Here is a 27,927-nt window from a genome sequence, read left to right on the forward strand (position 1 = left end):
ATTTCCCTAATTTCTGCAGCTTCCAAAAAATGTGCTCATGTCTTTCTCAACAAGTGACAACTGTACCTGATGTATACAAAACTGCTCGGATACATAGGAGGTGAGGTGGGATATGGCACCTGGTTTTGAGTGACTTTTCTTGAACTCAACAAAATGTACACTGCTGTAGAAAAACTGGCGTGTTTGGCAAAGAAATTCAACACTCCAACAGTGCATGGAAAACAACAGAAAATCATTGGGTCTCTTTATGGTTGAGGATTAACTGCTAGCTGTTTTTACTTTTTTGCTATTTACAGTATTGCACTTAAACTGCACACCATTGCATTTCAGTTTGACTGATGCTTTCTTCATATTTTCAGAATTACAAAGAAAAAAGAAAGAAAAAAAAAGAAAAAGAAAATCGCATTTATACCCTTTAGCCAAGATAATGTCCTTTTTGCTGACCACATGACGATATCAAATCCCCCTCCCCCTTTAATTAGTAAAGTAGTATCTGCTTGTAGTGCCATTTGTAAACACCCACATACAAGACCTGAAGTGCAAAGGCTATCTTCACTTCTTAACCCAGGATACAACACAATAAACAGAAAGAAATAAAGACAGAGGGAGCACGCCGTGAGGAGAAATGCAAACCAAATCTCGCCGACACATGCCCAGCAACACAGAATCACGTCTCTTCGCTCTGCAGCAAAGAAAACAGGAGTTGTTGCTTTTGTTATAGCACAAGTCCATAAGAAGAAGGATATCAAACCGTAATGGAGACCTTTTCACTTTGTAGGTGTAGGAGGGGGGAGGGTGTGGAGGGGGGGTTGTGGGCATGTTGAATGGCAGTGTTAAAAACAGTTGTTGAGCGTTTGTGTCAGGTGTGGATGGAGGCCAGTCCCAGAACGGTCCTCCATTAGAGCTCATGCACTTGGCAGCAGCAGGGAACACAGTGGTTGGAGACAAATATGGCCTTTTTTTGTTTGTTTTTTTAAATGTTTTTCTTTTTTCTTCGTTTTTGTAGTGAGGGGGTCGGGGTCGGGGGTGGGGGGGTGGTGGGGGGGTTGTAAAGGTGAGAGCCGTTCCAATGCTTCGGTGAGGTGGTGTGTGAGTCTGTTTTCCCCCATGCTCAACCCTCTGCATTGTCAACATGGCGGCAGCCAGCGTCAGCGAGGCTCTGCTTTTGGCCCTGCTGCTGCCTGCCAGTTTGCTTTGTTCTAACGTCTTCTGGTCTGACGGGCCCCGGCCTGGCCCTCAGACAGACATCCACATGTGTTTGTACGGTCCTTGGGATGTGATCTGTGCCTGGAGTGGACTGAGCCACTGGCCCCGCAGAAGTCCTGCCTGTTGGGCGAAAAGTAAAAGGTGATTTCATTGGTATTTAATTACCGTTCTCTACAAGTGGTTTGTTTTGGCAGCTGGTTTTGTGACAATTTTCTCGCTCCCTCCTTCTTTTTATTTTCTTCCTCCACTGTTCTCCCCCTTTCTCTCTCACACACACTCTCTCTCCCCCCTCTCTGTATGTGTTCCTCTCTTTCATTCTCACTCAGTGTTTTTGTTTAGTTTAGTTTTAGCTGTGAGTGTCACGGCCCTTTCACAGGCTCAGTCTTGTGTGAGAGGCGATTATGGGCATCAGGCGAGCGGAGGGGCAGCCCGGTGGGGTCAGAGTCCCAGAGCCTCGGTGTGTTTTCTTGCCTTGAGTCGCAGGTCAGCGATGCTCGAGTTCTTGCTGTTGCTTTTGGCAGCTGCCGCCACTGCCGCCGCCGCAGAGGCCGAGTCGGCGAGCGATGCGATTGGTAGTCCGAAGGGAGGGGGCGGGAACATCAGGTAGGGAGCGTGAGCAGCCAGGTGAGGGTGTAGGTGAGGGTGGGAGTGGGTGACCCCGTCCAACTGGAGCTGAGCTTGGACCTGCAGAACAGCAAAATATAAAGTCGGTCAATGGCGGCGCCTCAGGCCGTGTGTGTGTATGTGTGTGTGTGTGTGTGTGTGTGTGTGTGTGTTTGAAGAGGGTTGAGGATTCAGGTTTCACAGTCTGACACTATTAAATTCCCCCTCAGATTTTACCCCCTCAAAGCTGTTGCTTACAGTGTGTTTTCTAAGAAAATAGTTAAGGGCTGCACTCTCCGCTTTAGCCCTTTTTTCATGTCAGCTATTCTAAAAGTTAATGAATCATACATTGCTCTCAGACACCACATCCAATTTAATCGTCTAGAATCAAAGTCTTTCTAGGACCCAGAACAGATTTGTTTAATTCAGACTGAGGACTCCGTTATACCCTTGGAAATATGCAGTCTTGTTATCCTGATTATGTATTCAATTGCATAAATAAACAATTTTGCACTAAAAAGATATTCACATATTTGGTGTTATAAATATTTATCCAGACATATTCCTGAGTCAAGGGAAAAAAGAAACCATAAGGAGCATAGAATATCAGTTTTCACATTCTTGGCAATTATTTTATAAGAAGTAGGTGAAAATTAAGCATCCGCTTACTTCAGAAGGAGAGAGCTGAGCCTGTTGCCATTTCTCATGTGTTTCAAACACCAGAGGAAGAAGTGGGGAAAACTCAAGTATTTCATGCTTTCTTCTCCAACCAAAATAGAATGATATAAAGTCAAAGTTTTAACTTGACTAAATATTATTTTTTCACTTTGCTCCCTTTTATTTTGGCCTAAAAATACTGAAAATGACTTAAGCTGAAGTTGTTAAATGAAAGGGAAAATTAAATTGAACCACAAATGTATAGTTGCTCAGCAGCAGCGCTCGCAGCGGCATCCAAACAAAACCTCCTGCAAAACAGCATCTCCACATATCTCATTCACCAACAGTCAGGTAACAAACTGCAGCTGTGGCCGATAATCTCCAGACTCATGGTGGAGTGACACCTGATAGAAAATGCAGAAGCACTGACGGAAAAACCAAAGTCAACTTGTTGAAAGTTGATTTTTTTTTTTTTTTTGGTGGAGCAATCTTGTTTTTTGGGGGGAGGGGGGGAGGACAGAAACGAATCCAACCCCGACAAAACAGGTGGTGAAGGTTAGATGTGTGTGTTAACTGTTATATCTTCATACACACATGCATGTAAGTTGGTCGCACACATACACGCTCACAGCTTGCAAAGTCTTTTCTTTTCAAAAGATTATTTTGGCAGTTTTTCTTTACTTGCTGTTGAATACTGAAGAAGGATGGGAGGGAGTCACATGACATGAAGGTTCCAACCCTCAGACCTCGCAATTTCAACTCATGACCTTCCCCAACCCATCGACAAGCCATTCACTTGTTTTATATGCATGTGCTGCATTGTAAAAAAAAAAAAAAAAAAAAAAAAAAAAATCAGTGCAGCCTGCGTGTGCCTGTTTCAACCTTTTACAGTGAGCCTCTCTCAGTATGCAGGCCTCAAGCCCCCATCCCTGCCAGTGCAGCTCAACGCCAATATCCATCAGAGCCCACTCCATTCCCCGCTTTCATCATCTCTTTTATGTGCCGCACTGTTGGCTTAATTAGGCCGCTGCTTTTCACGAGGGTCAAGCAGACAACACAGCAGCCAGGACACAAAAGCAGATAGCAGCAGATCAAATGTCTGTCCACCTCTCCTCTCCCCGTGCAAGCCCGACCCTCTCCACACAGCCAGGAGGTGAAAGGTGCACTGAGGTCTTAGCTGCTCCCTCCCCCTCCAACACACACACACACACACACACACACAGACACTGTCTCTCATCACTTGCATCTAATAGCTGCACATGGCCTATAGATTCATGTGGGTGTACAAATATAGAAGGTCTACTCTGACTCTGAGAAACACACACACACACATACACACACACACACACACACACACACACGTAGCTCCATTACAGATTCCTCAGTCCTCACCCATGCATCACAAGATGCTGAGTAATCATCTTTTTCTGCTGCAACTTCGTCTGCATTTTTAACTTTTCTACATTTAATTCAGGCTGAGTTCCTGATCCATCCCTGATTGAATGTTTCCAATTTTTTGAAGCTTCGTCAGCTCCAGCTAAGAGGAGAACGTGGCCTACCTGTTGGAAGGGCATCCGGAGGGCACCCATATTGACATAGGGTGCTACTCTGCATGCGTCGAGGTGACTGCCACTGCCCAGAATAACACCTGGAGTGAAGGGAAAGATGTCTGTCAGACAGCCAGACAGTTGTTGTTATGTGAGATGAGGAGGTCACAGTTTTTTTTTCCACATGCAGTTAAAAATGGTTGAACAGTGTCAAATAGTAAAATGAAAATAACCCAGAAGAAAAGGGAAAATAAAAATAAGATCATTCATAAAGGTTAAAAGAAGTGACAATTACCTTTGTGCATCTGGTTTTCTTGTTTTCGACATTTTGCTCTTCTGTTCTGAAACCAAACCTATAATTGGAAAAGCAAATTATCTATTAGACAAATACTTAAACTAGTACTGAATCCAGTTTTTAACAAAACTGTTTTTATACATATATCAGATGTTATTTTAGTAGTATTATAATTTGTGGAAAGGCCACTTATTTATAGCCAATAAAGGAAAAATTACAGAGCTTACATCTGAGCAAATGAAATCTTATTTGTATAAACATTAACTTTAAATTATAATAATAAAAATAAAGAAACATTTGTGGGATATAAATATGATTTATGCAGGTTAGAAAAATAAACCACAGGATATTAGATAGGCAATGAAACAAAACCACAAGCTCAGTAAAAACTTATTATTGAGCTTCATAGTAAATTCTTACAGGAGCACAACAAAATGACTATAAACTCAGCTCTGAGTGAGACACCACAATCTCACAGAGCGCGTGGAAACACTGTAAGAGCAGAATGATGATATTTTTAAAATGAAAATTATCCCTCGCGAACCACCTTCCAGTTTGCTGAGTGTCTTCTGAAGCTGCAGGCTACGGCCTATTGTTAATCATCATCAACCTAATTTGCCTCGGTGAATAACATTATCTCCCCTCCCCTTCGACCCCGCAGTGATTATCATTTACAGACGCGAAATTAGCGACCGGTCGCGGACCACAAAGGGCGCAGACTGATGATGATGGTGGTGGTGGTGGTGATGATGATGATGATGATGATGATGATGATGATGGTGGTGGTGACTCGAGGTGCCGCGAAGCCATTTTAAGTTGCGTGGAGCGATGTTCAACATTGTGTCGATGAGACTACAACAACAGCACGGTCAATAAAGTGACTGAGACAACTGAGGTGCAAATAAAAATCCATTATTCTGACTTTGAAAAATTGATCTTAAAAATATAATAGGAATAAAATTCAAAATTAATGCAGCAGAGACGTCGAATAATTTCTACCAATTAAATTACATTATCATAATTATTATTATTATTATTATCATAATTATTATTATCATCATCATTATTAAATAAGGGTACACACTGTAAATTCTCGTGCATGTTTAGGTGGTGAGTTATGTGCTGCACAGCGGTACATGATGGTAGTAAAGGTGTTTATGAAAATCCCAGGTGATTTTGCATAGACGCACAGTAATCCCTCAGATAAATCAAGGCTAATATTAGACGGGCCCGAGATCAATTCCAATTACGTGCCAGTATGTTAAGCAAAGTGAACTACACTGGTTCAGACAGTTATTTCTTCATTAAGGGCCACTCAATGATGCGCTTCACAAATACCCTAATCTCATTTCCTTTTTGATTTTTTATTAGAGACAGTGAATAATGACATTTAATTTAGCAGCGCGCCAGAAACCCAAAGATATTAGTCCTAACTGAATTACTGCCTGCTCCTCACCAAGCTCTCATAACTTTCAATTAGATTCATTGACAGCTGCTCGGAGCGCAGGTTCACAGCCTGCAACAGCAACTGCTGCAATTCACTCTCACTAAATCTGGAGGAGACGCGTCCCTGAAAGAGCTTTAAAAAAAAAAAAAAAAAAAAAGGGGGGATTTTCAAAAGCTTTATTTTTGCAAGAAGAGACAACCTACGGCTTCTGTGCGTTCACACTCATTGTGATCACAGAAAACACACAGGCAGGTTTTATAGCCCAAGTCTTTATCAACCGCATTTACACCATGAATTATTTTAATTCACACGCTATACACTTTATTAGTGATAACTGCAGTGTTATCCTGAATTATACTGTCAACCGAGCCCGAGCATGTTTAGCTCAGAATGGTGGTCGATAGGCTTATAAAGCTCTATGATGGGTTTTATTCATCCGATTAGAAAAGCTGAACAGCAGCAGAGTTGGGCCAGAATTGAGTTATTTCTAATCTGTTTTTATGGGGACACTACATCAAGCCTATGGCAGATATTACAAAGAAAATGAGGAGGGATACGAGTTGACATAAGAGCGCGTCCCCTGAAGCAGCCATTCAGGCTCTTCATTCATTTTAATCATTGCTTGGGATTTTTTTTCCTCCCCCCCCCACCCCCAAAGAGTGCTCGGATCGCAGGAGCAGGCTGAAGGCTGAAGGCTGAGGGCCTACTGATGGAGGCTCAGTAGGTTGTTACATCCCGGCTGATTTACAGCAGTTTACACTTGTTTGATATCACTGACTGATACCAAGCCACTGCTTATACAAATACAGCCTTCCTTCTTTTAAATTTTACTCATTTTAACGAGACTTACTTGTTAATTGCACCACAGAAGACACACGCTGGACAAATATGGTTAAATATTCAGTCTAAATCTGAATTAATTTTGGTCCTGTACTGACAACAAATCCCAAAAATATCCAGAGTAATCGTTCAGTCAGTGTTTCTGCAGACTTAACAAATGTCGGAGTAAAACTGCAAACCCCTACAGAAATATGACGACAACACAAGGAGTAAAAAATCATAAATCGCAATAAGCTCACTATGAAGGAGCACAGACACTCTATAAATAACCCCCACAGGAATAGTAAAGAAATATGTCAGACTCGGAGCTTTGTCACGACAGAGGCTGCATCATTTATCTCTGGGGTTTGTAAGGTCAACCTGCCTGTGGACTAATGAGCTCTAAGCATGTTGTTTTTCATTTCTTTTTTCCCTTTTCTCTTCTTTTTTTTTTTTTGCATTTTGCAGGACAGGCGATGATCTATTTATATCACGAGAGAAAAAGCTACACTTTTTGGCCTGACTTAAACATGACATGTTGCTCACGCAGTAATTCGCTTGTTTTGTTTTTTTACAAGCTGGACACATGATCAACATGAGGTCAAACTGTAAAGTGCATTATTGAAAAAAAAAGAATAGAAAAAGGTGGGGGGAAATAACTGCATCACTATAAACATTCCCCAGTAGTTTTTAACAGTTTTCTCTAGTGTTAACTGTTTTTATAAGGGAGTCAGTTTGAGATGAGAGCATGGGGTCTATTTTATGTTGCGCAATATTTCAGATTTTCTCTTAATTGTCTTGAATTATGGCAGGGTTTGGCAGTGGCACGAGGTCATTAACACAACTCCCACACAGCGAAGTGATGCCACAGAACACTTGACTCAAATCATAAAAGTGCTATATTATCCTGTACATTATCTTACAAAGATCCTAAATCCTTCAAAACACCAGGGACGCTTTCACCGCCGGAGGAGGACACTGTAAACAGACACACTGCAGAAACAATGTTGGGTGGGGGGGTGGGGGGGGGCATCGTTTCTTGTTTGTTGCTCACGCAGCAGCCGCTCTGCGCCAGACAGATGAGCGTTTAGAGACGGAGCAGGAGGGAGATCCTCACCTGCACTCTGGCCTCGGACAGTCCAAGCCGCTGACTCAGCTCCTCTCTCATGAAGGCGTCCGGGTAGTGCGTCTCGTCGAAGAGCCGCTCCAGCTCGTTCAGCTGCTCCAAGGTGAAGTTAGTGCGACTCCTCCGCTGCTTCAGTTTGCCCTGTGCATCCTCGTCCTCCGACTTCACGTCCTCCTTTTTCTCCTTGCACTCGTATATCCCTGTTAAATGGCCCACGGTTTGGGGTGGGGGGGGCAGAGAGAAGATGCGTTTAAATTCTGGACATTTCCGCTTCCTCAAGGAGACATGCACACATTATCGGCCTCGCTGCGTCTCCCTATCCCCACACGCATACACCCCACATGTACATTAATGTGCCCCCCATAGTATACATGGGCCCTAACATGCGGCCTTAGGCCTGGCAATTTGGCAGCAACACACACACACTCCACACTCCACACACACACACACACACACACAACGTATTTCTTCAAGAGACAGGCCTGTGGCTGCATTTCCAGCCTCCATAAGTCAGTGTGCAACGTCAGTGTCGTTATAAAAGTAAATCAGTCAATTCATGCCATGGAAGCCTAATAAGGCTATAAGCGATTTAAAGAGCAGAGAATTAAGCCCCGACTGAACGGAGAAGATTTAGGTCTAATTACTCGCCTCCGTAAAAGAGACTGGAGGTTATTTCAGGCTATAAATAAAAAATGTAAAGTCTAACATTTTCTACTTACAGAAACCTTATGATTTCCTTTTTTTCCACTAAAACCATACATGTCTATATTTCACACAGTGCAATACGCTGCAAGGCTGTCAGCATATTGGCTATTCTATTTTTATTAGGCAATACAGCATTATTAGTAGCTGTTATTATTAGTAACAGACTTGACAACTGCTGCAATTACTGGGCCTGTTCACTCGCATTTTATTGTTTGTAGTTTGCTGACGTGAAAATATGTTTTTTTTTGCCCCCACAACTGAAAAGCATTTGATTTTATATGAAAACCATGATCACATCAACACACACACAAGCAGTCTTACAGTCTATCCGCTGGGTTTAATGAGAAATATGAGGCAGAATAATACAGAATAGAACTGACCCTTTTTTTGCTGCTGCTACAGGATAAATATAGAAACAAATTACTCACTAAATGTCTAAAAGTCTTCCCACTGCACTTTCTGTTAGCTGGGTGAGAGCAGGCCTGTGCTGCTGTTTGTCTGCACTTTCTAACCAAATAATGATTTCTTAAAAGGGAATTTCTATTTGATGAGCGTGTTTGGCCGCAGATTTTTTTTAATTCACAAGAATTTAACAACTGAAATTTGATTTTTTTGTGACTTCCGGGTGCACAATCTTAGAGAATAACAATACTACATGCTATAGCTTTAAATAACACCCTTCATCAGAATAGTATTGCAGTTAAACTGTTAAATAATGGCAAATAAATAGAAAATGTTCTGCAGAATTCATATAATACTGCAACAGATAAAAATTAAATAAAGTCCAGTGGTAAATGTTGTCATACACTTTATAATGTATCCTCTAGGATTGTAATTATTTCTTGTTGGCACAAAATCTTAAAGTGTCATTAAAATAAGGTTAAACTTATTCTATTGTAAAAAAAATTACAAGAAATGTTTCTGAATGTCTGAAAACAATCATCAAATAGTTAAAACAACGGTCAGACTATGGGCCCGCCTCCTGCTTTGTAAAATAATCATTATAATAACAGAATAATGTGCTAACTTTGACTATCTGCTTGAAGTGGAGGCGCAACGCTGCGTAAATTAAACTCTTTTTACGCGTGGATTCGTTTTTTAAATAATAAATAAATAAATAAAAACGTCGCTGCCGATACAACACATCTGAACTTGAGACATTCCCCCGACACAATACGGAGCATTTCTTACAATAAAAATTTTTTTTTTAAAAAAACCTTACCCTCTGTCGCCCTCGAAACATTAAAGTCCTTCAGTTTCTCCTTTTCCAGCTCGACATGGTCCTTGAACAGATGCACCGGGCAGTGGTTGCTCTCCGTTATGTCCTGCAGGTTTGTCTCCGGGCTGCCCAGCTCCCTCGCCCTTGTCAAGCCGCTCTCCAAAACTTCCCGGTACGTGATACTCTCTTTGCTGCTCTCCTTGGTTTTCTGATCGAAAGATTTCGACACGAATGCCGTAAGTTCTTCCATGGTCGGCTCTGTCGCTCAGTAGTGGTCCTGGTCAGGGAAATCCACCGCGAATTGTCAGTAATGTACCTTACCGTCTCTATTACACCAGTACTGCTCACGGATACGCTCTTTTTTGGAGGCTGGCAGCAGCGATAGATAGAAGGGGTGGAGAGGAGGTGAGATCACTCCTGCTGTTGTGACTGTGTATTTGAGAGCACACTATTTATACACGGCCACCTCAGCCCAGCCCCCCCACCCCCTCTTCTCTCCGATCTCTGTGTCTTGAGCAATTACAGGCCGGCTCGACTTTGCAGAATTCAACTTTCAGCAGCTTTTTTTTTTTTTTCTCCCCCTTCTTCCACAAATCAATGATGGAGCTGATGGAGGCGGTTAATTGAATTACGGGGTCATTAAAATGCCTACGGTGGCTCAGTCCTGCCAGGAGGCTGTATATGGCTGTTATGTCTAATTAATTCGGCGAAAATTTAATTAACGCGATTAGGAGATACAAATGCTGCGTTTGTGGGATCGTACCTTGATTTTTGTTTTTTGTTTTTTTGTTTTTTTTTGAGTGTTTGTTGAATTGACAAATATGTTTGAAAGTTAAACTGTGCAGAACTCGGTTCATAAGCCACCAATACAGTCTGTGGTGTATCAGCTGATTGGACTTATAGTTCTCTAATGTGAGGTAACCTCACGGTTAAAAAGGTTCAGCCACATCAAGTCAGTTTAGAAGAGGTTAATAATTTTTTTTTTTTTTAAATAGATGGAGTTGCTCAATCCTAAATATTTTTGAAACATCACAACAGTTACGCTCAGTTAATATCAGGAATTGAAAATATATTTGGCCACAAACTTTTATTTTACACTAATTTTATTGCAGAAAATTTGTAATTTTCTCAACCATCTGTAAACGTGTATAATCACATGTCTGTTGGTGCAAACTAGAAATCATCAACACTCAACAGCAACAAATGTATAATCGTCGGATGATGTTGTAATTAATATTTGGCTGTTGAATGAATACGGGTCCCTTTTGAGTATTCACTTGTAATCCTTTGTGGTTTATGGTTACTAATATGGGCTAGAAATCAATAGATATCAGCAGTGAAAAAATGTTCCCTCTATTTACAAGATTTTCATGGGAATAAGTGAGCCCATAATGGTTTAACGTTATCTAAGTCGTTCATCAGTCCAGCACACAAACACAAAAGGCCGGGAGAGGAGTGTGATCCCCTGGGTCTGCCGCCCTGAGCGGCCCGCCACTGTGAAAGTCTCATATCTCAGCTCTCTAATGACTCGGTTTGATGTCTCTCCATTTATCAGTGAGCTCGCTTCACATCACTGCGGCTGACGCACACGTCGAGGTCTCTCCCTAGTGCCATGAACTGCGCCTTTTGTTGTTAATAGACCTAAATCCTCTTTAAGACGCAAATCTGCGCTCCCAGTCGTGTGCCTCGATATCATCCCACAATAAAGTGGCGTTTACAAAAGGCGCTCGTGTGTGTAACGAAATAATCCACCAACAGGGGCTTCCTAAAAAATACAATTTAAAGGCAAAAAGTTACTTTTACGCAGGGCTTCTTCATGTGCCATCAAACTTCTAGGATCTAAGAGATAGATTATTTGTATATGTATTTGTTCAGTGGTCATTTAAATACGTAATTTAAAACATTATATGAGAGTAGGCTACATGCACATACACAGAAAAATCATAATCTGAAATTTTCGACCAGTTGTTTTTATATTTAAGATTTTTTTTTTAAAGCATTGCTTTGTATTTTGAATGGTAACCTCATTTATTATTCCTCAACAAAATATTCGTCCAGAATAATGAAGGAAAACATATGGCCAGAAGGCCTATAGGCAGTGCATGTTTAATATGAATGACGAACACAGTGCCCACTTAAAATATGACAATATAAAGCACCGTGTATCTTTTTAATTTTTTTGTTGTACCACATTTTATTTTATATAGTCTACATCATTTTCTTTCAGCACATTGTTAAACAGCTGCAACAGTGGTAGATCTTACAGTTTTATTAAGATTTAAAAAAAAAAAAAAATTCTTGCATGTAATCTAATTGACTTGAGGCATGTGGTGTCCAATCAGCAGCAGCCTGGAGGAATATCAGAAGAAATCCAGGAGGGATGCTCCTTACGCACCGACGCTGGTGTCGCTACAGTTTAGTGGCCAAAAACTCTTAAAGGGGCCTCAATCATATTTTCACTTTCCGTTCATTCCCCGGGAACCCAACACCCCGCCTCTCCTGCTGCACGTGCGCCTCCCGAAAAAAAGCATGGCATGTTATTTTTTTTCAATCATTCAGTAATTTATTTATTTTTTAACATCATTACTGTTGTTATTCTATCCAATGTGACGGACCACAGGACAGACAAGCGACAAAGTGTGCGGTAGTGACTCCACAGACCTCCTTTAAAGTTAAAATAAAAAAATAAAATAAAAATTAAAGCAATGATAGAAGAAGTACTACAATTGAATTATGATAATAACCATTATAATAATAATAAAAATTATTATTATCATTATTATTATTATTATTGTTCAGAATAATACAATTTATTTTATGTAATTTTGGATTTACTTTACATAGTTTATTTGAATATAGTCATGAAAGTGTAAATTGAATTATGAAACAGCAGCTTATATATTCCCTACAAAAATCAGGGCAGACAATTTAAATGTCCATCTTTATTCATCGCTATTGATCATCAGCTTTAATTATTGTGGTCCCAGTCTAAATTTTCCCCTTATAATGTTAATATCACTATATATTCATATTGAGGTCGATTGTACAGTGATTTCGATCAGTATCTTTAAGTGATACATTTAATTAATGAAACAGCTAAGACATATAACTACCAGAACTTGAAGATAAACTATTCATTAGTTTATTCTTTATCACTTTATTTAATGTGTTAAAAAAAAATACTGAGTGCTAAAAATTCCACAAGGCTGCAGGTGTTTTCTGTTTTCTACACCTTCCTTTGTAGGAACAAGTAAAGTATATTCTTTAGTGAGTTGCAGGAGGTGACAGGTACTGTCTTTTACTGTCCACAAACCTACTCATGTCCTGATCGTCCATTTACTGCTAATTAGGGAGCTGAGGAATTCCTTCTCTACCTGCTTGTGATGGCTCTGGAACATTATCAAGACATCAGCAGACTTAAATGAGTCTGTGCTGCCTGGATGAGAGCAGAGACAGAGAGAGAGAGAGAGAAAGAGGGAGGGAGAACGAAGGGGAGGGAGAAAGAGAGTGTGGTAGAGAGAGAGAGAGAGAGAAAGTGGGGGACATACTATAGCACTGTAAAGCAATGAGCAAGGGTTGTGTTGCCCTCCCTGAGTACCGGTCACAATTTACACTTTTGGGTAGTAGGATGTTAAATACAAGAATTGAATTGCATTAGAGCTGTGTAGCCTGTGTGAGGGTTTGAACCCCTCTGGTGCTGCTAGACGGATCCTAAATGCAGGTCTCAGCTCCTGGAAGAGGGCCAAGATTTTTTTTTTTCCCTCACTTATAAAGGAAAGTCATTAACAAAATCATTGACTTACTCAAAATTTCAGAATTAAAAAAAAAAACATGCTGTGTACCAAATTACGTTTGTGTGTAAAAAAAGAGACAGAAAGATGATAAAATATGTTTCTACATGCACCAGTCGTCATCTTTCTGCTCCACACTTCAGTGAAATCATAATATATGACAGATGTGATTGTCTAAATGTTATACCTGCCCCCGAGAGAGTAGAGTGACTTTTGAAAATTTTACTTACAAAAAGCAACTACTGCACCTCTCGCTTCTAATATCATTTCCATGACCATAAAGCTTCTTTTAGAGCAGCGCTTATCTCCAAATATCATCATCTCATTCTGTAGGGACAGGTGAGCAGCAAAAAAAAAAAAAAAAAAAAAAATGTAATAAAGTGGTACACTTGAATCTGATTCAGCATTGTGGAGATGCTGTACAGATGTGGTATTGTGCAGAAACAGAAAATTGGATTCTTCCCCTGGTGCGAAAAAATTTAAAGCTTATGATCGTGAGGAAAGAGGAGGATTTTAACATGCAGTCACGTTAATGGCAGCGATTGTGTGTTTGTTTGTTGAGTCCTCTGGCCCGTCTGCGGGGTGCAGGGACCTCTTGGTTGCTACATTGTCTGGTGCCTTCATTTAGGTCCTTTTCCAGAGCTGCAGTGGTCCACGGAGACTACAGGCTGCTCTGTGTTCAAAAGCCTTGTCTGCCATCTAAATGAGGCTTTCGGGGCAAAAAAATAAAAATAAAGAAAGGGGGGAAAAAAAAAAAATCAACATGAAAATACCACAATGTGCTGAACATTAGCTCGCACTCGACTGGGATGTTTTGGGAATATGTTGGTTCTCCTTTTTGGATTGTTATTTTTCCCTGTGTATTCTCTAACTGCTATCTACCCACAGGGCACCGGGGCCTCTTGTTGGGGAAAAGAAGGCATGAAATTGACATTATACCCTTAAATGCAGTGCAGATTTGTAGGGAAAACACAGTAATCCACTGACAATGCTTGAAAATCAAACACATTCTCCTTCTCTCTCTCTTTCTCTCTCTCTCCCTCTCTCTCTCGCTAACAAGCTACAGTTTGCTCTTCAGGTTAAATCTACTCATTAATTACTGGCATCTCCTTAAAATCGTTTTTCCTTTCATTTATGCCAACAAAATGAGAGTATTTTCCTCAAGTCCCTGTAAAGATACTGTTGTTCTTATGGTCAAATACTCCGGGGAAATGCAACAATTTATACAAATCAATAGCGTTCAAATAATTCATGACTGATCACATGGTGTTTTAGCTCCTTATTTGCAGTAGAAAACCATGTTTTGTTTGGCTCCCAGAGGGCAACATGAAAGACCCAGGGAGAGGCGGGGAGAATTGGGAATGGAACTGGAGAGAGTGCATGACGATAATAGGAGGACATTGATCATTTGGTGCAGAAGAAGACAACTGAACCTGTGAGTCAAGGCTAACAAGACGTATCACTTATACATTATTTAGATGTGTCTGGGCTTCTCGTGTACATTTTGTTACATCAGGTTTGCATCATCGTCTTCGGAGGGGACACGACGCGGGGACCTGAAATGATAAGAAGAAAACGCTACTTATGTAATTGTCTAATTTCTACTGCTCGTCCACCAGCAGAGGAGGAGGAGGAGGAGGAGGAGAAGAAGAAATGCTGCACAAAACAAAAACCAACAAAGCAGCAGATTTCAGTTAGATCCTTCATTTGAGATCACTATTGTGGGAGCAAATAAATCCCAATTTGGGCAGCGTTAGTCAGTCACAGCTTGTAATAGAAATTAATTTTGTAAATGTGGAGATGGATCAAGTTCCCTCTTGGCAGGGGAACCGTCTCACAGACATGTTAACAATGTCTTCAGAGACCAATGAGGCCCATTTACAATAAGTGTCTGTTTTATGTCGTTTGCTTTGTGTGTGTGTGTGTGTGTGTGTGTGTGTGTGTGTGTGTCTGCGTGTGTCTCGCCACAGCAGGCTATAAGGGGTCCCTCTGGTGTCAGCCGGAGAGCAGCCATTTGAGGCAGGCCAGCTTTTATGGAGTGATGCTACACTTTCTCAATCACGCAATTAAAGGCTGGTCTGGAGAGAGAGAGAGAGAGAGAGAGAGAGAGAGAGAGAGAGAGAGAGAGAGAGACTGTCCTCTTCTGTTCATAGTGCAGATAGCAAGAGAGAGGGAGAGAGAGGGATAGCATCTTTTACACAGAGTGATTTATGTTGTGGTGTTGAGAAAAGAGGAGCCCTTGATAGATGACTTCATTAGAATTAATTAACAGAACTGAAGGGCCGACACAGAGAGAGGAGACGGAGCAGAGACAGAAGTGGAGAAACTGGCTTTGAGGGAAGACTGAGGGGATGAAAAAAAAAAGACAGAGAAGTGTCCACGCAGAATAACAGAGAGGTAGAGCAGTGGGAGAAAAGGGTGAATGGGTGAACGGAGGACAGATGACAAGGATGAGGATGATGATGCACGAAGAAGAGGTTTGTTTTAATGTGCGGAGAGGTTAATGTGTTATCAGACGGGAGTGCCCAAAGCTCTGCGGCCTGTTTAGGAGAGGATCACGCAGAATCTACACATTTTTGCATTAGACTGAACACACTAGTGACACACCAACACACCCACACAGGGCATGCGTGTGGGTGTGTTGGTGTGTCACAAGTAGGTTCGGTGCAGGACGGATTTCCGGCATGTGCCGCAGGCTGTGTCTGTTGGCTAAAGGCAGGCTTTGATGGGCCAAATCACCGCCTCTCTCCCATCAGACATGTCTATCATCTCATCCCTTTGAATTTCTCATCTCTCCTCCAAAGAGACAGAGGCCAGAACTCCAGTGACTGCAGTCAAACTCAAGTTCACTTTTTGTAGACCTCAGACCCAGTTTGACGTCTTTAGATGTGGCATTTAGACACCAGGTACAGGTAAGAGTGGCATGCAAGATTTTTGACTTATCATGGTGTAACGCAGCTTTGACATTTGAGGCATCTGCTGGACACACAGATGAGCACTGCCACTATCGCACGGTTAAGAAATAGGAATTTTTAGCGCTGGAAGAAGGTGAGCGGTGAGGAACTCTGCGAGAGTCAGATGCAGGTGGACAACGAAGGCTGAGATAGACAGGAGGAAAAAAATTGCAATTTTTTTAGTAGACGCAGTCAAAAGTCATGAGTCAATGAGGCATCAGTTAAAAGAGTGCAATGAAAACTTTGTAAATAGGTGATAAGGGCATAATTATGTCCTCTGATTTATCAGTAATGAGAAAACCACTGACAGGCCATCATTAGTAATGTGGTGTTAAAAAAATAAAGTATTAGTATTCAGCAACACTTTATACTACATGTTTCTTATATGTTGTTCCATTTGTTAGCAAAGTGGGCAGTGGTATGAACCCTCTCCAGACAGTCATTATAAGCTGCTCAGCGAGCTGCTGTAGGCAGGGAGCACCTGTCACTATACTCATCCATCTATCCTCGTCTGCTTGAACTCAGGTCTGATGGAAGAATGAAGACCCTCAGAGGACCACAGAGGCCTCACCAGCTGAGAGCAACAACTAATCTAATGCCCCCTCAATTCATCGGACACAACTAATCTATAGGTGCAGGCAGCACAGATGTGATGCTGAGAAAGTGCTGTATTAAATATAAAATATAACAATTTATATAGCAAAATATAACAATTTCTTTTAATTACATGACATCTCTCATCCCTTCCTCCTATCCCCTCATCCATCCATCCATCCATCCATCCATCCATCCATCTCAGCTCAGATGAATTCAGGCACGAAACACGTGGTCACATTACACGAATAGGTAATCAGTAGGTATTAGTACGTGTTAACAACCCGTAAGCTGAAAGTCGATTCCCCTCTCGATATTAAAGAGATAACACAGCAGAGGAGCAAAAAGCAAATGGCCCTAAGCCTCCAGCTATGCTCCCCTCCAAAGTTGTTTTCCTGGAAAATTAGGCGATTGACTAATGGCGTAAATGCTGTTAATTACCGGCACCAGTACCCCAAACAGTCATCTCTGCCTGTAACTAATAAGAAATCAATTAGCTAATGAATTGGTCATTAAGTGAAAAGCTAATCTTGGCCGAGGTATTTTTTAATGATTATTTTTTGCCTATGATCCTGGCTAATTGCCGTTGTCATACGGCGCTCTCAGCTTTCAGCATGCCTAATGAAGCTTCATTAGATCATAACTGGCACTCTTGGAAAATTCACAGGCAAACCTGCTTCCCAATTATTTTTAATTGCCAGACATTCTGCACAAACAAGTGCTGCTGCACCTTGCGGAACAGGAGAGCTCGGGCTGGCTGTGCTATGTTTCCTTCATGACTTCATTTGAAGCGATTAGAGCATGGAGCAGGGTCGTCGCCGAGCTGCTGTTGTCTGTGGTGCATTTAAAGAGCCCATCAGCTCAAACTGCTGGGCTCATTGTTCCGCTTCCTGCCTCTCTTTGATTTGGACTGTGGAGAAAAGCTGCTGCTTCCAACGTGGCTGAATGGCTCTGTGTCGCCAATGTGCACAGACACTGACGGACACGTTCTGTCTGCTCGCAGCCCACACACACACACACACACACACACACACACACACACACACACACACACACACACAGACACACACACAGACACACACACACACAGACACACACACACACACACACACACACACAGACAGACAAAGAGGGATTCGTGCATTTAACTGGCATTTCTGTGCAATTACAAAAAACACAGACAGAGACAAACACAAATATATAAACACACACGCACGCACACAAACTGCCTGCACCATCGTACCTGTACATGTGTCAGCTGACAAAAACAAAGGAGAGAGAGCATCCCTCCCGGGCATGAATAATTACAAAAAGACAAAAGAGCCTTGTTTTTTTTCCTCCTGTATCTCCTTCTTTTGTGTGTCTAGTAAACCCCAGTGTAGTGTACTCTGAGTTCTCCACTAATAAGATGGAGGATCATTCTCTCCATGGTGCTCACACAACATGTTTCCAATCTGACCCTGTGCAAGTATCTCTCTCTAACGTGAAGAGGCTTGTGGTGAAAGCAGAACTGCTCAAACTCTGTCAATCCCGCTGATGCATTTCGACAGTTTATCTTGAATTTGCCTTTCCCTCAAACATCAGGTCTTTTCCTGCACCAATGCTCTGGATAACAAACACAAACAATGCAGCTTCAATGGCACAGAAACATTGTTTTGTTTGGCTGGTAGGAGAAAGGGGACAAAGGAAATGTATCCAAAATCAATTGTTCTAAAACAATATTTGTGAAGCTTAGACTCACTTACGTTAAGCAGGGAGTAATATAATGTTATCACCACCTGTGTATGTTGAGATTCTGTGATATAGACTGTGAATTAATAGTTGTCAAGCAAAAGGCAAATTCCAATCACAAATACAGCACAATAACACTGCGCCTTTGAGAAAGCCACCAATCTTTCTAAATACCAGGGACATGATTTTGTGGCCAAGGCCTTTGATTTGCAATGACGCGAAACACCTCAACCCCAGGTGCCTTTGTGTACATGTGTGTTTTTTGTCTGCACATGTGCGTGTGACACACTGAGAAGAGGGCTGGGCCTACTTCACTGGCACGCCGAAGTTTGATGGTGGATGAATGGCACTCCAGATGTCTATCAATATTTAGCAGTAAACATCCCAGGCAGGCGGAGAGACGTGGCAGCTGAGAACAGGAGGTGGTGCAGCTATGAACTGTTGACTTTCAGTTTAACTGGTTACATGGTTTTATTTTGATGATTTCAGTGAAAAATACCCAGTTTTTTTTTTTTTTTTTTTTTTTGAAAGAAGCAGGTTAACTTGAACCCAATTTCATTTTATTTCCCAACACAGGTGTGTTACATATAAGTTTACATAAATCATGGTCTTTTGATCCACATTATCAGGACAACAGAAAATGCTTCTGCTTATAAAAAGCAAAGAGAATTTGGAGAGAAAAAGGAAACAATGTGCTGATTATGATTCTTGCTGTATGGATTTTCATTTGCCTTTCCATAATCAAAATTAACACAGATCAATTTCTGCTTTTTTTCTAACAGAAACTAAAAATGACCCCCCAGAAAAATGCAACAACATCCAGCATGAAACTGAGTGAATGCACGACGCCCCAAAATTATAACCTGCATTTATGTCAATAAATTCCTTAAAGCTCATTCTCACTTATTTAAAGCTGCACTCTATAAATTTCATCATGTTCCAACTTCAGCAGAATGACGAAGCACCATTTGTCAAGATGTTTGACTTTGTTGTTGGTGTGCAGTGAAAATGTCATCGGCTAACCCGATAACGTTAATGTAAATAATTTAATGAAATAATGCAATAAGAATGCTTTGGCATTGGCCGACCAAACAGGTGCAACCTGACAAACCCGATCAGCATTTCTCAACAGCAGAGCAGCCATTTTTACTATTTCTCCACACAGAGATGAAGGTATTGACTGTACGCTGATTGTAGCACTAAAGTTTATATCAGACGACATTTCTTGTCTTTAAATTTGCAGAAAAATATAAATCAAATGACTAAACGGTGTCTTTTTCTGCTTCTCTCTGTCTTATACCTACATACTTATAGATTCACACAAACACACAAGTATGAGCAGACCAGCAATAGAAAACCTCATTTTCTACTGAGATACACACACACTCAAATCACATTACAACACATCTAATTGAACTTTATGATGCAGTGGAGAGCATATGCTCATTCAGCCAATTGAATCATTAGAAAAGCACACAGTAGGCCGAGGACCTGCCAGAATTGCAGCTGAGCAAAATATGTGAGGGCCTGGATCCCTTGTCTCAGACCGTTACTGAGATGCAACATGTAAACACGTCGAAAAAAGACACACACACACACACCCAGAAACACACACTTCACACGCAGGATGACATTCTTCCGTAATGCAAATCTAACATTGGGTTGTGCGGTTAGCAGCCAGGTCTGTGCCTTGACATCTCCTCACACCTCATTCCCCACCCACCACCCCCCACCCCCTCTCCTCTTCCCGGGCTCTGACATCCACACACGTCCACACATTCCGTCTGACATCGGGCCCTGTGGTGAGATGCTCCTTGACCGGCCTTGATCCACAGAGGAGAGAGTAAGTGGAGGGGAAGTAAGATAGACAGGAGCAAAGACAACCCGTCAGAGTTAAAGGCAAACAGACATTAGGCTTTCCAGAGCTGCAGTTGCTCTCTGTGACTCTCCTCCGCTCCACACTTTATAAAATTTACATGACGCATCAGAAAGGCCACAAGAGCCTCTTTGATTGTGGAACTATGCCTGAAAAATACATCAGTCGCCATCTTTTCTGGCGGAGAAGCTGAGAGACAGAATGAAAATACACTTGGCGCGTTCGCACACCCTCTCACGCTCTGAATTTGCAAACAACATGGTGCACACAAAAGGCGAAAGACAGAGAAATCGTCATAGGCACAGCACACGGAGACACATTTACTTGCACGCAGGCTTCACCCTGTGCGTCTATGAAACAGTGGGATGTAGCTCCTCAGTGTCATCTCTAATCTCTGTGATCTAAATGTATAAGAATTGATGGTGCCTTCCACCAAATGCTGTTATGGGGGACCTGGTTTGTTTATTTAATGAAGCCAGTGTCACAGTGGATCTGCGTCCTTGCCTTTGGAAACGGTGGCAGGTGTTGGTGGCAGATTTCCCTCAAACAGGGCCACTGAATTAACAAATCAAATTAACATAACACTGGCGTCAAATCTGGGGGCCTGTTTCTCTGGCACGGCTGTCCCTGTAGTTTGCCTGTACGGACGCTCCCCTCTTGTGTCCAGATGTCCCCGCAGTGCCAGCTTCCTCTGCCCAGAAACCACTGAACTGGGCCCAGGATGGAACGCAAACAAATCACGGGCAAGGACAGAGGATTTCATTCGCTACGTGAACAAAAGTTTTCAACGCGTCCCATCACTAAATCCTTTACTTGTTGAGGTTTGCCATGCTTTCTATGTATGTGTGTGTGTTTATGGTTCTGACCATAGGAAGTGAGAAAGGTTGGCGAACCACAGGGAAATTAAATTATCACTCAGTTTGATGAGTTTCCTTGACAAGTTTCCCAGTAGATGAACCTAACTGTGCTGATGTTAGACTGTGTGTGCGACTACAATAGGTTAGAATGGGAAAGAAAAAAAACAGAGTATAGATATCTAAATTCATCTGTTGCACAAAGTTGTCTACGTCTTGATGATCTTATTTTGGCATTTTGTGCTACTGGCCAGCAGGTGTCACTGATTGTTACCACGGAAACATGGCTGTTAGTTCAGAGTTAGCCTCGAAGCAGGGTGGCAAAAAAAAAAACAAAAGAAAAAAAAAAAAGTCAGTCTTAATTTTTGTGAAACTGTCTGATTTGCATTAAACTAATCTGGGAGCAAAATGAAGACTAACTCTACAGACCAGTCTAAAAATATCTTTGTGAAACCAGCCCCTGGTTACATTGGACTGTATAAGATGCAGCCTCACGATTTTTATCCAGTGCAAACTTTCAGCGCGAACACAGAAAGCACAGTGTCCTATAAGTAGCAAGGTGGAAGGTAAGCATGTAGAGGTCAGGGTGGTGGATGGAGGGTGTAGTCGAGACCAGAGTATGTGTCTGACCTACAGACTCGCAATTAATAATTAATGTTTTTAGCAACCAGTCTTAACCAACTGTAGGTGCCATGTGCAGCTACTGCAGACCGTGGGAATCTTAAAATTATTGCAAAAAAACAAAAAGAAAATGTTGATCTGGGGTTCTGCAGAGTCATCCAGTACTGACAATGTTGTCTGGTGACAGGGATGATAGAACGGGCTACATAAAACAGACTGGGTTGGAATAAATTGAAATTAATCTGATGATCAGATTTTCACTTTATTATTCAGTCTGACATCACGTGCATGTTGGCCGTTTTATGTTTTGCCCTTCCCGATCAGTAGTGGCCAACGTATATGTCCCCTCAACACTATTTTCAGACTTTCAGTCGAGACCGAATCAACAGTAGCGGTTGCTAGGAGCAGTTAACTTCATGTTTGCCATGTCACTCAAAGGAATAAACAAATAAATATCCCACTTTTAGCTGCTAAATACTCCCCTGCGTTAACAAACAGCCATTTGATCCATTGGTAATAAAAAAACAGATTAGTGCAGCTTTAAATACATACACATCAGTAATAGTAAAGTAAAGATGGCCACGCTCAGATCGTTCAATTATTGATGCATTAAAGTGTAAACAGTATTTAAATGTTGCCGTTGGTCTAGGTTGGTGCTAAATCTCTTATTAACTGATAGCCAGTTAATCATATTTTATGAGCCGAACCTTTTTTGAATGTAAAATCTTCCTCTGCAAAGTAACAATCCAGGTGAATGCAGTGTGAAGTGAAACACACAATATTCCCCTGGACTAGACTGAACCGAGCAGAACTCTTCAGTTGAGTGAATTTGAATCCTGCTGCTTACAGATGTAATGGAGCTTTATGGAAAAGTAGAAGCTCTCTAAACTGACTGTAAACTGGCTGTCACAGTCATTTATGGCCTCTCTATCCATCGACCTGATGTTGTGGATGCGCTGGCAGCACAAACACAGACAGCCCAGAGACTGTCTCCTAGTGTTAAAAACAGTTAACAGCATTTAGCCATATTAAACAGAATATTAATGGATTTGGAATGAGACTACCAAGCACCATTAAAACCTCAAAGTGAGTTGATATGCAGATATAGCTTCCATTACCTCCATTTACCTTGCCTTTTATTCACCCGCTGACAGTGGTAAACAAAAAGCAAAGGGCTCAAAATGAACGATTCTTTCCTCATGCGAGCTTTACAAAACATTGACTATTACAGGTAAAACCGATTGTGACGTTACATTTTCTAATCACCTCATCTCGCAGCAGACTGCCTCTGCCAGCAACACTTCAATGACATTACCTGTCCTGAGGAAAACATGTAGAGTGAAGGCTCACGTCCAACTGACTCAGTGTTACGCACGCCATCACAAAATGAGGCTGGACACTGGAGCGTAAGTTAGCCGTGGTATAAATGACATGAGTTCTGATAGAATGCAAGAGGAGGAGGTTTTTTTTTTGTTTGTTTTGTTTTTTTTACTCATAATTATTGGTTTCAATCTTCTACATAACGTGCCTCCACAGTACATGGATAAACAGTGACAGCTCGGAGAGTTATGCTAATGGATGCGTACAGTGACAGTGGATGGCTCAGTCAATCATAAACACCTCTCATCTCATAATCACAAGCCAGAAGCAGGCCAGGGATGCCTGCTAGATACACTACGGCACAACACTGACAAATATAATGATCAACAACCACTGACAATCCGCAGCGAAACACAAGCGCACACGCGAGCACACACTTTCAGATGCACAAGCGTGACAGGAGATTCAAACTCTCAAATGTGTCGTCACCGTATCCTATTTTAGAAGTAAGCAAATGGAGGAGATTGCCTGCGTTTAATGACGAAAGAAATCCCAAATCAGGTGCAAAATGAAAGTTTGCTGATCCATTTAACAAAGGAATACCCAATCTGTCAGAGTACTCTCCCAATTCCTTGCTGTTGGGAATTTTTTTTAAGGGGGGAAAACACAGCAGCAGCCACAGTGCCTCCCTCAGCTCTGTCCATTTCCATAAATGCTGCTGGCTGTTTCACCTACACCAGAAACACTGCTAGGCTAAATACCCTGGCATATAATTTCCCACCTCTCTCTCACCTATTCTGAACCAAATGTTCATTACCATGCAGCCTGCCTCAGAGAAAGGGAAGGAGAAAACGACGAAGAGTACAGAGCTGAGATCATTGACAGCTTGATGTGACGAAGGTCAATTGAAATAACAGGTTTTTGTGTGTTTATATTCTAAATGGGCCACTTGTGTCGGCTGTTCTTGGCTCTCTGCAGAAGGGGAAGCTGGGGAGCACTGTGGCTATGGGGCTATGTTAAAAGTGTAAGGCCGACACATAACACACACACACACACATACACACACACACATACACACACTTTCACTCACTCACTGTAATGAGCAGGTTATGCTAAGGCACAGACTGCTAAAATCTGTAATTATAATCAACCTCTCCCACCTCTCCCCTCTCCCCCTCATCTCCATCTCCCTTCCCTCTCTCTCTCTCTCTTTCTTTTTTTCTGTCTACATCAGTGAGCAGGCATCAGGGAATCCTTCACTAAGCACCGGAGGTAATGAGTTTATTGATTAACATGCAGAGATGAAGCAGCTCTCTCAGATTAGTGTTGTTTTACATTATTAGATGGACTCGGGGCACTTCAGAGTGCTACAAGACCATTACCTCATTCCAGTCCCAGAACTCGCACGCATCAACCCTATTACTTAACATTGAGCAGAAAGCTTTTGCCAAACCGTGTGCAAGGTGTTTGGACTCTTGAACGTCCCAAGCTGTGCAAGTTCACACCCAAATAGTTTCTCCTGAAAGGAAGCTCAGTGGTAGTTTTTTGATGAATGCCGCTCCCTGTTGTCAATGCATTTGTTTTTGTATGCAGGTAGGGTGTAGGCCCTGTCAGACGACTGCCAGCCTTGCATCTGGCAAACCATCTGGATGAGGAAGATCACATGTGACCCACATACCTGGTGTGTGACCCCGCTCTCTGACATATCTCAGAGTCCTATGGTAAATACACCAGAAGTTGTAAGAAGCAGAAAACGATTACTGCGACTTGTGATTGACAGAATGGATGAATGGAGTTATAAACTACTTAAAAAAGTGTTCAAACAGTCTGATTAGGTTAAAACCAACAGCTTGAATGCAGAACAAAAACAAAAGGTTCCAGTTGCAGGCACTAACACAAGGGTGAAGAAAAATTTTCGGTGACAGTGAGGACAAAGATGGCAGCCAGAATTGACTCAACTGTCATTAATACAGTAAATGCATCCATCAAAAAATAGTATATAGAATTATATATATATAAGATAAAATGAACAATGAATAGGAAAAAGGCAGCTTCAATATATAGCTTTATAGCTTTCAGATGTTGTTTTACAACTGGGGCGAAATTAAACCGCAAAGTATCTCTGCAAGATCTAATGGACATTTACAATGGACAGCAACTTTAATAGCTTTGTTTTCACTTTCAAATACTTTAAGTGTTTTAGATAATATAGAAAAAAAAAGAATAATTTTCTTATATATTATAAAGAAGATGGTGACTTTGATTACATCCACCACAATAGCCGTTGTAGTAATCAAAGGCGATGAGGGCATCTGGTGCGCATAATGACAGAAAGGGAAGCCTCTTACATCTGGTAGCAGCCACGCATCAGGGATTTTTGGGAGATAATAGTAACAGTGACAACTCTTGTCATGTCATGTGACTTCAATGCGTAAAAAGTGTTTCCAATTCACCGTTGCAAAATGTTGCTTTGTCAACTAGTCTGAAAAACCACCTTGTGAGCATATACATTTTTTTTTGCGATTTTTATTTGAGAAAGTTTTTTCAACATTCACTTCTTTCCATTACTCATTTTTAAGTTTGTAATTTGAAATTGCGCATTAATCAGGTTAATGGAAACACGGCTAGAGAAGTTTCCATGGAAAAATAAAGTTGAACATTACAGTGCCAGAACAGTGACATGAGAATGATGGGAATCGTATAACCTGTGATTTAAAAAATTCTCTTTCCTTTCATAATGGAAGCCATACACAGAGAAAAGTCAGCTGCCACATGACCCCCACCCACGCACCCATCCTTCCTCAAAACAGCCCCCCACCGTCAACGACACAAACACGTAAACACAAATCCATTTAAACAGCCTGTCATGTACTCTCAGTGTATCACACACTCATCCTCCAGGAAGGTTACCCGCACTCACCACTCAGCCAGAGGGGAGTCCCTCAACTCAGGCTTCCCCCTTTTACCACCTGGATACTCCCTCTGAAGGTTCCTGGTGCGCAGCATGTCAGAGGCGCTATGAAGATACCAGTGAAAATGGCAGAGCAAAGAAGTGGCGTCAATCTCTCACTGCCGGTGCCTCTCTCGCGCCACTTTGATGTGATGGCTGCTCTTTGCTTTGTGATGTTGAGGAGCTGTCAGATTAGTGGGCCTGTCACGGCCCTGTCTGCTTGTCTGTTGGGCTTGACAGAGCCTGTGATGGAGCTCAGACTAAACAAAAGGGTTATCACCTTCCCTGTGCTCGACCGCTCTACGCTTTCATATGCGGGGAAAAGGGAGGAGAAGGCGTCTATCCTCCATGCAGAGAAAGGAGGAGGAGGAGAGCATGCCACCCTTCAGCCACCATCAAAAAAAAGATGTGAGCAGGAAGAGAAACCAAGCGATTACCAAACCAATCTGCACCTGCATATCTACTGTATCATCTATCTAAATACATAAATAGATTCCTACATTCATGCATACACCAATATTGTACGTGCGTATATACAGCTCATTCTCATGTATAGAGTAAGTACATTTTCACAACGACCAAAGAAGTAAGAAATGTAACCCCCATGCATCCTTCTACAGGAAGTCCCTGCTGTATGGACTTCCTCTTCAACGCAGCTGTGACTTGAAATGAGGCATAAAGAAAGTGATCCATTCTCCGGACACCTGGCGCCTACAGTCTACAGGTGTCGTGTGTGTGTGTGTGTGTGTGTGTGTGTGTGTGTGTGTGTGTGTGTGTGTGTGTGTGTGTGTGTTTCAATGAGGTGTAATAACACACTAATGAGGAGAGAGTGATCACTGCTGACACAGCCAGGCTCACACGGTAATATGAACTTCCTGTTTCGAGTAATTCTTATTTCCTGTTTGACTTGTTCTGTAATTAAGAGGCCGGGGCTTTGACTACAGTTACTGCAGCCTGCATTACTGTGTGCCACTGTGGACGAGTTCAGTACAGAAATGCACTGTCCAGACTTCACATATCACCATCTGTAAATCAAAACAAATGATTAGAGAGATTGCCTCAAGCAACAGATAAATACAGGCCATCCGGGTACTTGTGAAGCACAGCTGACTCGTTAGAAAGGCTTGCATTTTCTATTAATAACTGTTGGCACTGCAAAGTTATTAATTCTTACCCTTGAAGTGTGTTGATTTTCTAACATGACTAACTGCATGACAAGCTCAGAGAAATGCAACATAGATTTTGAGATGCTGTTTCTGGGCTCTGATGCGTAGCTAACACTGTGTAAACTTTAAGTCACTTCCTGAGTTTCTCATACTCGTCTGTGACTTAACCTTCATTTAACAATCAAATCTGTGTCTTCAGCCTGAGACCTGTGTGCAGAGACATCCCCTTAGGATGATGATGCACAACACCATATGGTCTGCCATCGCCTGAGAGGCAGCTGAAGGGTTGATGAAGATTATTATAGCTAGAGGTCCTCCTCACCTGACAAATTATGAAAGGATTTATTAGTGCAAGTGCACTGCTTTCTTCTCCTGTCCACCGCCGGACGAGACATCTGCTATTTAAATGACGGTTTAAAACGAGAAGGAAGAAATTTTTACAAACA

General features: G+C 41.8%; 1 protein-coding gene across 2 annotated transcripts; it reads right to left on the bottom strand.

Annotated features, from left to right (window-relative positions):
• Window positions 1–1,135: 1,135 nt before the first annotated feature.
• Window positions 1,136–9,943, bottom strand: LOC111218714 (short stature homeobox protein-like). 2 transcript variants are annotated; one of them, XM_022741139.1, is made up of 6 exons: window positions 9,628–9,943; window positions 7,692–7,900; window positions 4,309–4,366; window positions 4,026–4,114; window positions 1,678–1,890; window positions 1,136–1,326 (listed from the first exon to the last, which is right to left on the bottom strand). In XM_022741139.1, the coding sequence occupies exons 1-6, from the start codon at window positions 9,872–9,874 to the stop codon at window positions 1,237–1,239; spliced, it is 906 nt and encodes a 301-aa protein (XP_022596860.1). In that variant the 5' UTR covers window positions 9,875–9,943; the 3' UTR covers window positions 1,136–1,236. The 2 variants fall into 2 exon arrangements, with proteins under 2 accessions (XP_022596860.1, XP_022596861.1); XM_022741140.1 differs by lacking the exon at window positions 1,136–1,326 and having other exon boundaries at window positions 1,645–1,890; window positions 3,990–4,114.
• Window positions 9,944–27,927: the final 17,984 nt, after the last annotated feature.

The sequence above is a fragment of the Seriola dumerili genome, unplaced genomic scaffold (genome assembly GCF_002260705.1).
Source record: "Seriola dumerili isolate Sdu_G_001 unplaced genomic scaffold, Sdu_1.0 BDQW01000052.1, whole genome shotgun sequence".
Classification (NCBI taxonomy): Eukaryota; Metazoa; Chordata; class Actinopteri; order Carangiformes; family Carangidae; genus Seriola; species Seriola dumerili.

Coding starts and splice junctions, on each gene's coding strand:
- LOC111218714 (XM_022741139.1), bottom strand. CDS start 9,874: ATGGAAGAACTTACGGCATTCGTGTCGAAATCTTTCGATCAGAAAACC. Junction 7,901..9,627: donor TGTTTCGAGGGCGACAGAGG/GTAAGGTTTTTT, acceptor GCCATTTAACAG/GGATATACGAGTGCAAGGAG. Junction 4,115..4,308: donor AGAAAACCAGATGCACAAAG/GTAATTGTCACT, acceptor CCTTCACTCCAG/GTGTTATTCTGGGCAGTGGC.